At 41.9% G+C, this 17,974-nt stretch overlaps 1 protein-coding gene across 1 annotated transcript in view; it reads left to right on the top strand.

Annotated features, from left to right (window-relative positions):
- Positions 1-17,119, top strand: part of RIMKLB (ribosomal modification protein rimK like family member B) — a 39,220-nt gene extending 22,101 nt beyond the window's left edge. Inside the window, exons 4-7 of the mRNA XM_081176785.1 lie at positions 6,366-6,596; positions 10,199-10,285; positions 13,852-14,055; positions 15,043-17,119. Coding sequence (XP_081032911.1) covers positions 6,366-6,596; positions 10,199-10,285; positions 13,852-14,055; positions 15,043-15,506 — 986 coding nt within the window. The 3' untranslated portion in view covers positions 15,507-17,119. The remainder of the gene's footprint in view (positions 1-6,365; positions 6,597-10,198; positions 10,286-13,851; positions 14,056-15,042) is intronic.
- The last annotated feature ends 855 nt before the right edge of the window (positions 17,120-17,974 follow it).

The raw sequence follows: 17,974 nt of genomic DNA, 5'->3' as shown, positions 1-17,974 counted from the left end.
GGTGGAGAGAAATGCTATCTAGGCTGGGCCCATTCTGGTGAAATGGGGGAAAAACTACAGGAGAGCCAGCTTAGCCAGCATCCCCATGGGAACTGTGGCCTCCTGTTGATGCACAGAGAGAGTTTTTGGGCCCTGTAATCAGATGCAAAGGAATTGTGAGGCTGCTCACATATAGCCCATGGGTAGCATCTTGCAATCACAAGCACAGGAATGCAAACAAACGAGATAAAGTGCACATGGTGTTCCCAGTAGTGCCTAGTGCAGCAGCCAGTCAACACATGACGTATATTCAGTTACACCAATTTCCCAGCTACAGGTACCAACCAAGCAACACAACATGACCAGGGAAGGGCCAGGTCACAGAGATCACCATCACACCCTGCTCCTCGCGGCACGCACACCTTGCAAATGCCCACACAGGCTATTGTAGGCCCCCACCCACCCAAAAACATGCATACGCAGGGAGATGTGACTGGGCAGTTACCAAAAGTACCCCAGAGCCAAAAGTACCCACAGCCAAAGGCACAGCAGAAGCCACAATAGGCCAGGAAGCACAAGTGTACCTTGCAACAGGTGGGCGGGCGGGCTGGTGGTAGGAGCATCTCTGAGGATAGGCAGCAGGTGCTACCACCACTGCCACCTCTTTGCCACAGCAGCGGTCGCACCTGCTGTCGTCTTCCCCCATCCCACTCAGGCAGCCGCTGTAGCCGGCCTCTATACACACACTGTGTGCATCTGATCAGAAATGTGGGGGACAATTCCTGAGTCCCCACAACAGCCATGTCCTGGCAGATACAGAAGACACTGACAGAAGGTCTCCAGCTTACCACAGGTGGCAGCACACACCCCTATTCATAAGCTTTGAACACCGTGTTCAGACTTCACCATTGCCTGTAACTGCATTGCCACCTCCCAGCGTGTGCACCACAATTGAGGCCGTGGCAGCATCCTACCAAAGATCTCCAGCTTTGCAACACTCGTCTCCTGCCTGAGCCCACAACACTACCACTGTCGGAAGATGAGCCATGGCCCTGAAACCGATCTCTTTACAAGAAGACTGGGAAGTAGGCAATGTTACACTGATCTCTAAAAAGGGATCAGACTTCCAAGGAAGGGACACAGGGAACTGAACGTCTTTTGTTGATAGGTTGCTGATGGAGATAATTGTGTGGTGATTGATGGAAGCCGGGCATAAATCTTGGTTATTGAATTCACTCTAGAGATAAGAATGAACAGAGGGGATTATGCTCTGAAAAAGCTGTTTTCTACGTATGGAGAGAGAAGTCGGCTCCTGGGAACCCCGATGGGGGTGAACAACATCAACATCTTTCCCAAAAGCCACATTAAGAGCCTGGATGGGCATGGGATCTGCAAAAGTATCCCTTTCTCTAATTATCTCTTCCTGCTGGGACTTGGGGTCAATTACCCCAGAGCTATGGAACTTTATTCCAACACATGATCATGGCGGCAAGACTTCGATATGTGCAAAGATGGAAAGACTCATATTTACGAACAATGGAAGGATGGTTGTTAACATTACTGGACTTAGCCGAGATGGCGAAACCGACATGTTTAATCAGAGAAAAAAAGACTTCTAACACATTTGCTAAGGATTGAAAACCTCTTACAGATTTTTTGCACGATAAAATGAATTAATGGCATTTGGGTTTGAAGACTGAAGATAATGTTGGTTTATAGAAGGTGGTTTTGTTAGGTGTAATACTGGAGTGGATGAGTTGAATAATGTTTACAAATAGTTGATAGACTAATCAGAAGTTATTTATTTTTCCTTCCTCCTTCTCCCGTTGTTTCGTCTCTTTTTCTTTTATCTCCCCCTCCCCCTTTTGGGGTTTGTGTTTCTATATAACTTTTTCTAAAATCAATTAGAAAAAATAATTTTGTGGGATCTCTTTGTTTCTGAATCTGAAACTAATTTATATTTGGCCTGCTTCAGTTACTAAAATGTATTTTCAGGACACATAAAAGCCAAAAAGAATGGATTACAGCTAATGAGGAATTTTGCCATAGAACTCAATAGGGCATTGATTCAATTCCGTGCTGATTCCCAAGTTGGCCTTAGCCTGAGAGGTCTCATGTTTTTAATCATGGTGTTAAAATGACCACTTTGAGACAATACAAAGCCATGTAGCCCTTAGTGCACTCTCAGATTTTTATTTTTAGCACAGCAACATATTGCTGTAAACTGCAGTTTCTTGTGGCCTTGACCTTCCCTGCACAGAACTGGCTGTCAAGTGCTTTTAAACTATTCTTTAAGATTACTGCTGCTCTTTCATTCTGAAGTGCTTTAAAGTATTTCCAGAGTATTAGAAATACATATTTGTTAAAGAGTTAATGTGTGTCTAGAAGATTGATAGGGGGAAACTTCTCTTCCTCTTTTTTACAACTCAAGAACTCAGGGCTGTTTAATGAAGCTGATAGCAGGAGAATCAGGACAGACAAAAGGAAGTAATACTTCACTCGGTGGATGTTAATTTAACATGCAACCCTGAAGAGAGACTGAAAATGCCCCATATTAGCTATTCAGTTGGGTTTCTACTCTCCTGCCTTTTTAAAAAAAGGTCTCCTGTCACAGGTCAGGCTCTAGATTCTATCAGGCTCTGAAAGTAAGCAAATCTTTTGAATTGGAGGAAGTATGAGGTCTGTTCTCAACTGCTAAGCTGGATTCTTCTTTTGTCCCACCAAACTTTATCAAATCTGCAGTCAATTTGTAGGATTGTCTTTCTATTTACCTACCAGCAGGCCTTTTGTTTATCTGGACTTCACTGTAAGCAGCAACCTCCATCAGCACTGAGTTGGACAGGCTTCTTGGCAAGGCAGCTACAGTGATGGCTCATCTCTCCAAAAGGGAGAATGTAATGCTAACGGCCAATAGCAAGATGAAGGTCTACCAGGCTTGTGTGTTGAGTACACTGCTTTCTGGTAGTGAGACATGGGCAACTTACGCCCACCAGGAGCAACATCTCAGTGCTTTCCACATGAACTGCATCAGGAAGATTTTGGGTGTCACCTGACAGCCTCAAACAAAGATATGCTCTCCCAAGCCCACATTTCCATCATGTCTGCACTCCTGTCTCGGTAACATCAGACAGCTAATTGCTTGGAGTTAATTACATTGGCTGCACGTAAAATTGCTTTTACAGAATTAAGGCCTAGCGTTTTGCTCTCTACCTTTCTGGATGGCTGCTGTAAGAAATTACCTTTTGAACAGCATTTCTGTGTCTTTGTAAAATGGTTATAGATGACATTGTTCACCACATTACTCAATGTCCTCTGTAGAAAGATCCTTGTGAAAAATATCCGTCTTAGTTTAGCTGCAGGAATTTTTTTGTTACCTCAAGTAAGTTTGTGTGCTTTTTGCTGTGGGAAAATAAAAATTAAGTTACCACGTGTGTTTCTTTATTTGAGTTGGCTGCCAGGAAATTAAGAAACACATTTGTGACTCCACTCTGAATGTCTTTTTTCTCTTTGTTATGGCTTAGAGCTAAACAAATAAAATTGTTTCTACAAACTGCAAACCAACGTGTCTGGGAAACAGCTAGATAGAATTTGGAGGCACTAAATCTGAAAATTCTTATGTGGACAAAAGGTGTGCAAACACACAATCAATGACCTACATATGTAGTAATGCCATAGTGTGGACGCAGCCTACAAAAGAAACAAAACTGATTAAAACGTTAAAAATATTAAAATGTTTCTAAATGCAAAAAACCAACAACAGAGGAATTTTGTGCATATTGTCAATTTTAATCAAGTCTCTGTGTGGCTCAAAATGTACGGTAGCTTCTAGCCTGTACCTCTGCTTGTAGCAATGGTAGTCTGGTGATTGACAGCTGCTTCTAATAGACAAACTGAAATAAACGTTCATTCTTTCCAAAATGGCAGATTCTGTTTTTCATCTGGGGGAGTTGTCTTGTATTTTTAGAAATAGAAGCTAATCACTAGTGTATCTCAGTAGAGGTGACTCAATTTTACTGCTACTTGGACTATATTTCTGAAACTAACAAAAGGCAGTAACCTAAGACAATTCAGTTAAACGGATTAACCCTGACTAACTTCAGATTTATGCTGCAAATGTGACATTGTGCTAAATTGTCAGTGTTAACAGTTACATTTCTGAAATTCTGTGGAAGATGTAAGTGGCTTTTCCATTTCCTTTCAATGCAATATTGTGCAAATTTGCACAACGTTGATTGCGTAAAATAACTTGATATTGATGAGATGGCCAAACCAATGTTCAGACTGTTGACAACAAAAACTAACAAGCACTTTGTCTGAATGCTGTTTAAACAAAGGGATGATTTTTTTCTGTGACTCTTTAGAGATGTTTTAGTGGTAGCTACTTCCCCCAATGCTTTTGAGGTTTTTTTCTGGGAGTTCATTTCGCTACAGTACATGCAGAGTTGAGAATGGTCTTGGAAATATTGTGGGTGTTACTTGAGATTTAGGAGAGGATGCATGGCAGACTAGACACTCTTGATAACATCAGTCATCTTTCTGTCAAATTGGAACAATCCTCTAGCACGTGTAAGAGATCATGATAGGCTCCTTCATTGGTATCTAGTTTGTAAATACCCTGTTTTGGTTAGTGACAGTGCTTGAGAATTTGATCTGAAATTATGTGCATCTCTTTTTGTAACCACACTTCTTTACAAGCACAAGTCAGCTGCAATGCGGCAGTGCTCGCTTGCAGCTAATGAAGTGTGCTGCAGCGATGTCTTGTCGTCTACTGCTCTTTCTATAAAATTATGAGGTCAGGATTGGGGAAGGGGAAGGGATAGCACAGCACAGCACAGTTTACTGCCTTCCGTAAATGTGGAGGTTGAAAAATGTCCAGTGGGGGCAGGGCAGGCAGCATCCTAAGCCATGTACAGCTAAGGTTGCTAAGGCATTTTATACTCCAGCTACATACTCAGATTTGAAAGGTATCTTAGGTGCCAAGAGAACAGGAGAAACCAGAAGAAATTATTCCAGGTTGCTGGGGTGGGGGGGTGGGGAGCAGTCATTGTGCATATAGCACCCCCTCTTGAGTACAAGCAGGGCACTAAATTAAGGGAGCTCCCCAAATTTGTCCTGCCTGAGAGCAGGTAACAGGCTTGATTGGAGTGCCTACTACAGCTTATAAAAAATATACATTTAAAAACATTTTGTGTTTAGTTTTCTATTGCCTTTCCCTTAGCTCCAGGGAGCTGGGGGGGGGCGGAATCCCCCACAAGAAAAAGGAGAATGCCTTGCATGGCACCATTGTTATTTTTCCTTTCCCCTATGACTGGAGGAAGCACTTGGAGGAGGCATAAGTTAAATTGCCAAGACTGATTTCTTCCTCTGTTCTCTCTCCCTCATTTCCTAGTAACAACCAGTCACCATTCACAGGCTCTTCCCCATTGGGGAAGGTGTATTCCTGAGAGACAAATCAAACACCAAATCAGCCTCCCTTTTCTCCCCACACTTCCACTAGGGCTTGGGAACACATAGTTCAAAATGACAGATGTTCTTCTCTGTTGAGGACAGAGAAGGAGAAGGCAGCTGGGATGGCTTTGTTTCCCTGTCACTTCATCAGCTTCACAGAACAGTTGTAGCAATCACACATGTGCAGCTGAATAGCTAACCTTTGGAATGTTGTTGGACTCCAGCAGTCAGGGATGATGGGAGTTGTAGTTCCAAAACCTTGGCAGGCCCACAGGTTAGCCATTCCTGGTCTAGGGGCTGAGGCATGTGTGTTAGCCCCAATGTTGCTGAGCCACTTCTTTCTGAAATGATTCATATAATATAAGGTGTGTGTCCCTTCTCTTTTTTTAATGGATTGTTCTTTACAGGGGATTTAAAGTCAAAATGGCCTCCTAGGCTAGCAATATTCTTTTCTTTCTCCCCTGCTGTCTTTTTTTATGATCTGGCCCTTTTGTTCAGGAATTTGATCCAAAATAAGGCACAAACCAATTCTCTGTCATGCATGGAGTTATGTTGAGTTGCAGGTTGGTTTTGCTGCAAGACACTTAATATGACTGCCTCTCTGGAAACTCAAAAATAAAGACATCTGCTTACTGGCAGAAGATCATGGGGAAAGTGTTCCACCATTGTAAAAGAAGGGTGTGGCTTCTTGGCTGAAAAAAGCAGACTGAAAAGATGATAAACTTTTAAGTTAACAATTTGGAGTATTCTGGAGCATTAGTGATGGATCAGTAGTGTGTATCTGTGGCTAATTCCATCATTCTTGTCACATGGATTATTAAAATGCTTTTGTTACCTAGAGCTGGCATTCTTTTATTTACTTTTTGTGGGAAGGGGAGGATTGGCCCTTGGTTTTCTTATCAGATTCTCATTCATTCCTTCATTTGTTATTGCTGCAGGTCTTCGAGTCAACGGGGAACTCATCACTGCTTACCCACAGGTAGTGGTGGTGCGTGTGCCAACACCATGGGTCCAAAGTGACAGTGACATTACAGTTCTTCGCCATCTGGAGAAGATGGGCTGCCGGCTCATGAATCGCCCCCAAGCCATACTTAATTGTGTCAATAAGTTCTGGACTTTCCAGGAGCTAGCTGGCCATGGTGTGCCTCTTCCAGACACCTTTTCCTATGGTAAGCCACCTAGATTAAAATAATGCTATTGTCCATAGTGACCATGTACCTGGAGCACGTGAGATCCTTACTAAAACTCTGAATGGTTTGGGGAAATCTGAATGAATGAAAAAAAAAATTAAGACTCTACAACTTGACTAGTGACAAATTGCCAAGTGGCAAATAAGAATAGAGTTGGGCCTCCTGTCCTTAAACAGGCATTAGTGTGTCCACTTCTGAAGAAGCTTGCCCTGGGCTTTGTGGTCTATAATAACTACTGCCTGGTCATAAATACTCCATTCTTGGATATGGTGGTTGAGTGATAGCAGAACAGTTGCAGGAGCTCCTAGAGGATTATCTGGATCTGTTTCAATCTGGATTCTGGCAGTTTTAGAACTGAACTGGTTGAACTGGTTCGAGAATGGAACCGGGAGAGGGTGACACTGTATCTAGTTCTCTATGTGAGCAACTTGTGATACCATTGACAATGGAATCCTTCTTGACCAACCATGGGGACACTGTTTTACTGTGGTTCTGCTCCTACCTGCAGGGATGTGTCCAGGGGATAACATTGGGAGATGGGGTTTTGGCCCTGTGATCCTTGCACTGGAGGGCACTGTCTTGTCTCTAGTATTCTATATTGGAAGGCATTTTGGGGCAAAGTTTCATCAGTACACTGATGACATGCAGTTCTGTTTCTCCATAACACCTGAGTCAGGAGAGACTGCAATATCTCAACCTCTGCCTGGGTGCAGTGGTGGGTGGGGTGAGGACCAGTAAATGCATTTGAACACTGGGATTTTTAAATTTCAGCAGGCATTTTAAGTAAGTTTTTTATTGAATGGTTAATTTGAATTGATATCTAAGTGGTATGTAAACAAAATGAATGAATGAGGAATAGGCATGTTGGTTTTTTTATTAATGCACTGATGACAGGTACCGTTCCCCCACCGCTTTTTTATCTTTTGTTGCTTTTACTTATGGAAGCTTAGCAACAGTATGTTCTTATAATGGTGACCATCCTAGAAGCATTTTCTGCCTGATAAATGTGTAGCTAAACAAACTCTCCTATGCATTACATCATATTTTGTGGGCCTTGTTGAGGCATAGGCCTATTAATGGTGGTTAACAGCAGAAGTTACCTCACTGTTCATTCTGCTTTTTCACAGCCCCTCAGCAGGCCAGCTGCTGCTTTTCTAGGTCTGGGTAGTTAGGAGTTAATGTTCAGGATGATAGATGTGTCCATCAGACTGTATTTAAGAATTCAGTCTGTGGAGGGCTAGAAATATGTTTTTCTTAGTGTGTATACAAGGACCTGGACTCAGGCTTCTCTCTTCCCCTCAAGTGCCAGATGGTTAAAATGTAGGGCTGCCAAGAGAAGCAAGATGTCCTACAGCGCACGTATTCCTCTGAACAAGGAAAATGCAGAGCTGATTCTGGCTTGTTCTGCTAGCTTCTAATCAGGTTTTTAGTGCCTGTGCCTCTAAGCCTTGTCTTCCCATTTACTACCCTGCTGACACCTAATTTTCCTCCTTTGATTCCATAGCTCTGCTGTTACAGGGAGAAGGAAGCATTAATTGAAGGATGGGAGGCAGTTTGTCTTATATGAACCTCTGGCATAGGCCCCTTTGGTTATGTGTCAGGTGCTTCTCTGACCTGTGAATGGCAAATGTAGCAGTGTTTTCTTGAGAACAGCTTCCTCACAGCCAGGGTGGGGAACTTCAGGCCCGGGATGAGTGTCAAATGTGGCTCTCCAAGCTTCTCTTTCTAAATGTCGGGACTATCTAGGGCCAGGCCCCTCATCAGCCATACTCTGTGCCATTCTTGCATACTTTTGCCTGCCTGGAATGCGTTCTTGAACAGTGACAAGTCTTGCCTTGGTGAAGGACAGAAGGGAGGGGGGAGAGTGTGCAGGTAAACTTTTGACTTTCCTGTATCGTGAATCTAATCCACAGTACAAAGATACGAGTCACTTTTGTTTGGCTCACTTTTTTGGCTCTGGCCCTGCTTACTACTTGGCGTGCAGCCCTTGGAAGTTTGCCCATGGGGGAATGTGGTCCCCAAGACTGAAAAAGGTTTCCCACACCCGTACTAAGCATTCAGTTTCTGGCCTGGAAAGGAGCTTGGCACTTCAGAATACTCGTCTCTGGTTGCTTGATGAAAGAGGGAAATGAAGGGAGATAGTAGAACAAGGCTTTAAATGTTTGGTCTTCTTAGAAGGTTAGAGTTCATAAGATGGTAGCGATCTGTAGCATATTTTCAGCTGAAGAAAGAACAGGCTGTGATTTAATCCAATAACTCAGGGCTGTTACTGGATATTTTATACGTAAGTATCTGAGTAAAGAATGCCTGGACTTTGCACCATGTGTGTGATCATCACTTTTTACGGCAAGATGCATAGAATTGGTGGGGGCAAAAACTGTGTGCACAGGGAGAATTTCCAGTCTGGTGCCTACCACAGGAAGGGCTCTTTGTCATGGCCATCAGCTAAATAGACTTCACAGGCAGAAGCAGAGCCTCAGAGGCATCTCTTAATATCCAGGCAGGCTCATATGAATGTAGGCAGTCCTTTGAACAACTCTGCCCCAAATTACTTAGGGCTCTTAAGGACAGAACTAGCACCTTCAGTTGGACTGGGAGGTGTACTAATAACCAGTGTAACTTGTACAGAATTGAAGTTATGTGGTTCAGTCGCCTTGCTCCCACCAGAAACCAGGCAGCAGCAATCCATTTGGGATTTCCAGACCGATTTAAAGGTAGCCATATTTAAGGCACCACGTCTAAGAAGGCCGTATCGCTGATTACCACATGCCTAATTTCAAAGGGCAGGCAATCAGAAGAAGGGCCTTGGATGAAGAATGAAGGGTTCAAGCCAGTTTGCAACACTTGAACTGTGTTCGGAAATGGAGCAGCAGCCAGTGCAGCTCTTGTAAGCTCTGATGAGATCTATAGCCATTCCTAGTTAGTAACACAGCAGCTGTGTTGTGAGTCTACTTAAGTTTCTGGGAAATCACCAAAGGCAGCCCACATTGTATTGGTGCAGTCAAGCAGTTATTAGGGCATGGATCACTGTGGCCAAGCTGTATTTGTTGAGGAGCAGTTGCAGCTTGCATACCAGCCCTAGTTGGTACAAGACGCTGCATGCTGTGGATATCATTTGCACTTCCAATGAAATCTGAATTGATCAGTGCCCTCAGGAAGCAAATTGATAATTGAAATTCTTTCAATAAAATATAAATACAAAAAGGAAGCAAACTGGATCTTTTGGGAGAAATGCATTCCCATGCAGAGCAGCTTGGACACTGCCTCACATGAGGCCTGAGATTGTTTCTACAATACTATAATTGTAAACTTTTTTAAAATTGAGGAAAGAAAAGGCATCAATGTTACAATATGATGATGATTTGATATTAGAAAGTCACATTTTAACCATCATGTAAATTAATAGGAAATTCTATTTAGCATATGGCCAGAATAGATAACCTGTATAGATTCTGATGTGAAAATGTCTGGGTTCCAGGGTTGCCTTCTTAAATAATTGTGTTGGCCTTTGGAATATGCCTTTGCTAGAAATTGGCTGAACGCTTCACTGGCAACATGTATATATTTTTTTTCCTGTCCAGGTGGTCATGAAAATTTTGCCAAAATGATTGATGAAGCAGAAGTGTTGGAGTTCCCCATGGTTGTGAAGAACACACGTGGTCATAGAGGTGAGTGAGAATCTGTGCATAATTGCTATGGAGTCCTGAATGAGGATTGCTCTTTGTCTAAAGCTTCCTGGCTATTTCAGAAACACTTAAAACATCCTAAACTCAGCCTTGCCAAGAGGATGCAGATTTTTAGTGATGTAGTATTATCAACCCTTGCCTGAATATCAAACTGATGTACAGGCAACGACCAATTGAGGCATGTCCGAATGATGCGCGATTGGGCATAGCACCAAACCCAGAACTAGCCCCAAACGTCAAAAAGACATGGTGGAAATGGGCAAAACAGGCAAATGAGGTTTGCCTAGACCTTCTAACTAAGGTGGTATACCTCTCTCAACATGTGGATAAGTAGAAGACCAAGTGTTTTATTTAGCTACAAAATCACATAAGTGTATTTCTGCATGTTGAATCATTTTAAGAAGAGGAACAAAAATCCTTACTTTTTTGCAGCTAGCGTAAAGTATAATTTAGTGATAATTTTGGTGTTAGCATTTGAATTTAGAATTTAAACTCTGTTTAAGTCATTAGTTTATATTAAGCTTATCGAACAACATTTGTAACAAAGCTTTTCTAGTTTCTGATTTTATTTATTTAGAGCATTTATAAACTGCTTAATATTTTTTAAAACTCTACAGTGTAATAAACAAACAGTATCATTACAATAAAAATACAACCTGAAGCCATTAAAAAAAAGATTCAGGGTATCCCTTGAAGATATCCTGGAGGTTAAGGTGGTCAATGACCCGTAGTCATGATGGCTGTATTTTACCTCTGTATCAGAGGCATTATGCCTCTGAACACCAGTTGCTTAGGAAACACAAGTGGAGACTGTGTTGTTTCACTCATGTTGTGCTTGTGGCCTTCCTGTCAGCGTCTGGCTGGCCACTGTGAAAAGAGGATGCTGGTTTGATTCAGCAGGGTTCTCGGGTTATTTTCTCAAAATAAAATTACTGCATTTTGAGCAAGTATTTTAAGAAAATACTAAGACTAGAGCTATTGACTAGTAAGCAAAGATACAGTAGTTTACAACGGGGAGGGGCGACCCCCTTCCCCCCCACCTCTCCCCCCTTTCTTCCTAATGTAACCCTAATGTCTCAGCAAATTAAACTGACCTATGGAAAATGTAACTTGAAAAAAGAGACATTGCGCATACCTGTGTAAACCAAGAAATCACACACATATATATATATATATGGGGGGGGGGGCGGCAGCGAACATTCTGCAGGACTAAAATAATAGTAATTGCGATACTATCATATATGCAGGATCACCATACGGTCTGTTTCTCCCAGTGGCCTTCTAAGTTGCGTGTAATGTTAGCATGGTTTGATTAGGGTGCAATGTGCTCTTTGAAGCTAACCCTGAAGAATTCATAGGCTCCCAATAAGAAAGGTTTTGTGCATCTCTGGGAGAATGAGCTTTTTGCCAGCAAGGGGGAATGGAAACACTAGAGCAAGCAACATTTTCACAGGAAACCAACCCATGAACTCAGCAGTGAGTTAGGAAATAATGGTTAAAGTCCTGTTTTTTGGTGGTGGCAGGGATGTGGAATTAAGGCAAAACCCTTGTTTTGGATATCTAGACAGTAACAAACATGGAAGCAACGAAAAGGGGTAGCTGGGTAGGCAGGGCTAATATTCATGCTTTGTGGGGCAACTCTCTGACCACACAGTCAAAGGAGCAGTCAGAAGCAAGATATAATTACTTGCATCCCCCTGTTGCCAGGCCTGCAGAACCAGCCATGTGCATTGGACTGAGGTGATTGCAGATGAAATTCTGGTGTGGAACACCAAAGGCAAATGTTTGCTACACATAAATGCATGTGCACATGCACACCCACTCATATCCCAGACAGTTGTTCCAGACAAAGCTTCAATGTATGTGAAATAAACACAGTGACAACTTAAAACAGCAGTAATTGGTGAGGAGATGGTCTGGGCGATATCTGATATATCACCAGCTGAACATTGTGATATACTGATAATATCATGATGTCTGAAATAAGGATGGAGCTGTGCAGAGGCATTGGCTGGCTTCACAGTTTTCCCCACATCGTGATTTTTGCATAGCGAACGCAGTATACTGCCACGTCAAAAATTTTGAAACTGATATCACGATATGGACCTCAAGCCAGTTTTGGATGGTATATCAATTTATCGCCCAGTCCTAGTGAGGACACAGTGATCTAAGCATGGCTGAGTAAATCCACATCTGCAGTGGGGCGTACCCAGATGAGTAGAACCAAACTTCTATATTCCAGTCCAGCTATTTAATGCTGGGTTTTCCCTTTGAAATTCCTCTCTTGGACAATGCTTATGTTTTGTGTTTCTGTTATGTGGCCTCTTGCAGGAGAATAGCTGTTTGGGGCTTCGGGGGTTGTCTGAAAGAAAGAATTTGCCTGTAAGCAAAAGTCCAAGGCCTGTGGACACAGGATTGCATAAATACAGGGATGAAATATTTCCCTAAAGTAAACATTTTAAGCAAAAGTGATTTGCTTGCCTTATCAGTTGCTAAAAGGAATGACTTATCTTCATTTCACCAGGCTCGTGTGTGTTTCGTGGCAAGTAGATAGTTTTAATAGGTCAGTTAAGGAAGAGGAAGGGCTGGAGATCAAGAATTGCATGGTGTGGTTATGGCTGTTTCAGAAGCAACGTATTGTGAAGCCTCACTGTACTGAGAGGACCTAAGGGCTTAAGAAACTGACCGCTTGTGGGTAAGGCAGGAGCACAGATTTCTGTGAAGTGGGCTGCCACAGCTCCAGTTTTCTTTCCTGCCTTGTCAAGAGCAGTCAGCCTTCTGTTTGCACTGCATCGCCACTGCATCTGGGGCCTTAAGACCAGTTTAGGGGGCACTGCCACCTGAGGCAGCTGTCTGTATCAGTTTAGTTTTAGGCCTGGCTCAGGGTTCATTTTTCTAGGGGTAATTTTTTTAAATAGATTTTTTGTTGCATTCAGCTTACTGGTATTTACAACAAAAGAATATTTCCCATCTTAAATGATACTGAGAATTCTAATACTTCCCGTGGATTTGCATTTGGCAAATAAATAATTTTTATATTTTTCACAGTTGCACTAATTAGTAGCTGCCAATTAATTGGGAGTGGTTCATTTTGGGTTCATCAGCTAATTATACACAGCACCTTGGAATCGGCTGTCATCTTTGGACTGTGATTGGTGCAGCCCTCTGTTTTATGTGTCTAGAGAACCCAAAACCTGTTGCAAAACGCTCTTGCAACCTAGTACTACTAGAATAGCACGGAATGGTACAGGCCAAGATTGAAGGATACTGGCAGACCTATACTGAGGGAGTTGAGAACTGGAATAAACGTTGGAAATTGTGAGTTTGCTTTAAGGTAATGTTTTGTTTTTCAAATTTTGCTATTTTTATAGCACTAAATGTGCAAAGCGCTTTACCAATTTTAATTTTATTCATACATGCACCAGTGCTGCCAGGATACTTTTTTTGCAGCACTGAGATTAAGGATTATGTTTTTCATACCCTTTAGAAAAATGCAGAAAATTCACTGACCTCCTCCCCCTTTCACCTTCTATACTGTCTTTATGCAGGTAAAGCTGTGTTTCTGGCAAGAGACAAGCACCATTTGGCAGACTTGAGCCATCTAATTCGTCATGAGGCCCCTTATCTATTCCAAAAATATGTCCAAGAATCCCATGGCAAAGATGTTCGTGTCATCGTAGTGGGAGGTCGTGTGGTGGGCACTATGCTGCGTTGTTCAACAGACGGTAGAATGCAGAGCAATTGCTCGCTTGGTAAGAATTGAAGTGTGCTTATTCTTGGTTGGAATTGGGGCCAGCAAAGGAGGGTTTAAAATCTAATTTAAGTGGCAGCTGTTTCATGTGCAATTACAAATAATTAAGCTATTACATTAAAAATTAGATTTTGAAATTGGAGACTTGACCAACTTTTTCAAAAGACAAGATAATGGTATTTAGAATACTACCTAGTAGGCTTCCTTCAGTTTATATGGTTTTATCTGGTCACAAATATAAAAGAATAGTGATGTGGTACGTGCCAATTTACTGCCAATGAACTGTGTGACTGGATATATGCTGAATTATCACTTATTTTATCTTGAAACGTTGTCTCCTTGGACCTATTTTATCTTTTCCGTAGTTGTTATATCCATGTTTACATATCTTGGGCTTTGATTATCCCACCAAGTTTTTAAATGCCTACTTTTATTTCATTCACTCCTTTTGCTTTACCTCTCATGGAGTGAGATCCTGAACCAAATGTGAGGGCACTATCATCTTGACTGTAAAGCTATATTAATCGTGAACCACTTTCAGAAGCAGTGTGGTTAAAAGCTGGTATTCAAATACTGTTAGGCAATTATTTTTTTAAAAAATAGAATCTGTTTATCTCACTCATCATCCCCTGTTGGATTGAAAAGTTTTTCTGTCACCTGTTTTCATAGAATTGTGGAGTTGGAAGGTACACCAAGGGTCATCTAGTCCAAACACTTCCAATGCAGGAATATCAACTAAAACATCCATGACAGATGCCCATCCATGTATGCACTAGCTGTTGGGTTTTCTGTCATTCAGGTGGACTCCATCTTTTTGATACAGACTTCCCTAAATGTTTTCCCAAGAATTCAGTCTTATTTGTTATGGACCCCCCCCCCCCCGCATCTCTACCTGTTTGGTCCATGGTTTTTTTTTTAAGATATAGCCCCCAAATAGGTAGACCTTCAGTAGCCCCACTCTAAGATTTACCCTTCTCTTTTTTGCCAGGTGGCATAGGAATGATGTGCTCGCTGAGTGAACAAGGCAAGCAGCTGGCAATCCAGGTGTCCAACATCTTGGGGATGGATGTATGTGGCATCGACCTCCTCATGAAGGATGATGGCTCGTTCTACGTCTGCGAGGCCAATGCAAATGTAGGTTTCATTGCCTTTGACAAGGCTTGTAATCTAGACGTAGCTGGTATCATAGCGGACTATGCCGCTTCCCTTCTTCCCCCCGGTCGCTTGACACGACGCATGTCCTTGCTCTCTGTGGTGTCCACGGCTAGCGAGACTAGCGAGCCAGAGCTGGGCCCTCCAGCTAGCGCCACTGTCGACAATATGAGCGCCAGCTCCAGCTCTGTCGACAGCGACCCTGAAACCACAGAGAGAGAGTTGCTCACCAAGCTCCCGGGGGGTATATTCAACATGAACCAGCTAATAGCCAATGAGATTAAGCTCCTGGTGGAGTGATGCCACATGTAAATAAATATGACCAACTTTCTTGTACATTTTTTTTAAAAAAACCAACAACAACTACTTGTAGTGCTGTATATCAGAAGCAGCTTATGGAGGTGAAGGGAGGTTTTAGCCTGGGGATCAAGATCAAAACGCATGTTCTGTGAATGCTGCTTTTTTGCTACTTATTGATTTTGCAGAACATACGTTTAGTTGATATTTTTGACAGCCAATTTCCCTTTGGTCATGCCCAGTTAAGAACCTGCATTTGTGTGGGGGAGGGGGTTGGAACCTTTGCGACATTAGGGATGCCACTGTGATTTTTAAACTCATTGCAGAGCATGTGGGTTCATTGGGAAGTGATTCAGCTTGATTTGTGCTTTTGGAACTTAGAAGTTTTAATTCTCCAAAAGCATTTGTAAACTATTGTCTGTAACCATCCCCTCACCTCATTAGCGCTCAGTCCTATTGGTTATTTTATACCCCTTGCTTTTTGTCCCATTAGGAGTTTATAGGTTAGGGCAGCCAATTTCTGTTTCATCCAAAGGTTCTAGATATCGGCATTTCCCATCTAACATCTGTAGGATCTGTGAGAATTCGCATCCCTGACAAACAGTCTGTAATGGCCTCAGAAGTCTGGCCCTTAAAGAAATTAAACAGGGTGCAGCATTTATTAGTTCAGCATGAGCTTTTGAACCAAACCTGTGACTTCTGCCATTTCAGTATTAACAGATGGGTTTATGTCCATACATTTATATTTAAAACAAACCACTTTCTTTCGGAGAAAGATTTTAGTATGTGTGGATTTTTAAGAAATTATTTTAATTCCTGGGGTGGGGGGGAGAAGGTTTGTCTAAATTTCAGTCTTGTTCATTGATGGCAGAAGTGGCATGTTTTCTTTTGCGCAAAAGGCAAAGATAAACAGCACTGTTAACTTTTGGTGTACAAAATAATGTTTAATCCGATGTGAAAAAGAATAACACTAGTTTAAAACAAATGTGCATTGACTTGTATTTGTTAGTGTTTTAGTCCTTTTTGCAAGATATATGCTATGTTAATGTTTCGTTTTTAATACATGCTCGTCCAACACTTCCTTCTCCATGCCTGCATCTTTAACAGTGGCCAAACTTGAAAATACCCATACTGTTTAACATCACTACTATTTAACAAACAACAACTAGACACCTTTTTTTTAATCTGTTACCCTGAAAAATGTGGGAGGGGGTGTGGAGGAGTGTTGAAGTGGTTGCAAATTTCACAACCACCTTGGAGTAAACTTAACGTGTTACTACTATTAGTAACGTTTCTCTGTAGAACACATTAAAATCTAAAGTGACTTCCTTAATAATAAATCTTGAAGAGAAATAAGCAGGTTTTGGGCAACAACATAGGACACTTTGCTAGTAAGGCCCAGCCAGAATGGGAATATGATTTAAGGCCACACTTCTGTGGATCTCAGGCCCCTATGTATGTGTCTGTATTTTGCTTTGTTTTGTCATTGGTTTTTTGTCTGTCCAGTTCGTCACTCTTTTTTCCAGAATGCCTGATGATCTCCTCTCCCAACCCCTACCCAATCCTGATACTTCTGGCTGTGCATTTTCTTATTAAATTTGATAAAAGAACCAAAACAGCAGCTTTGGGTCTGTTTTAATGGCCTCACCTTCCTCCTCCTCACCCATTTCTCACTCATTTATTTTCTTTGGGGTGTGTACGACATGGAAACAATATATACAGAATCCTATTACTTTTTATATTAAAAAAAAACACCACATAGTAAAATGTTTGCAACAGGAAGATGGTTTGTGGAAAGTTTTTGGAGGGTGGGCAGCTTATGTGTACAGTGCTGCTTTTATCTGGATGCCTCAAAGGAGCCTGGCCCCTCTGCCTTCTGAGGCTCTGAGCTTCATTCCTCTGGCCCATCCTCTCCACTTGGCTGTCTAACCTTCACTCGGATCTTAAATACACACCAGTTGAGGATTGCTACGCAGAGAGGCGTCAGGCGGCAATAAACAGAAAAGTGTTAACCTGCTTTCATGGAGGTTTGGTCATGCCTTGTTTGTACATTTTTTGTTTTTTAAAATATGTACTCTTCTTTTTTGTAGAATTAAATATTATTTAAATCAAGTGGAAGGTTGACTGTTGACATTAGCTGATGAAGCAAATTGAGTGCCCAGGTTGGAACAAAATACAAAGGTTTTCATTTAAAAAACCCCAAACACCCAGCAACTCAGGCAAAGCCCAATCTTTGACAATTTTTTTCCTTTTTGGTGGTTCTTCAACCCTTTGCCAGCTACACGTGTCTTCTAAAATACAGGTTTCTCTGACGACCCAGTTGGGTAATCTTTTTCCTTATATGTGCTTTGAAACACTGAGCATATTTCAGGAATTTGAGCAAAGAATTATCCTTCTGTTATCTGATAGAACTTTACAAATCTCTGAATCACTCACTGAAAATAAACAAAGTGAATCCAGGAAGGAACTGG

Source organism: Podarcis bocagei (genome assembly GCF_964188305.1).
Source record: "Podarcis bocagei genome assembly, chromosome: 17".
NCBI lineage: Eukaryota > Metazoa > Chordata > Lepidosauria > Squamata > Lacertidae > Podarcis > Podarcis bocagei.
This window is presented reverse-complemented; position numbering and strand designations above follow the sequence as displayed.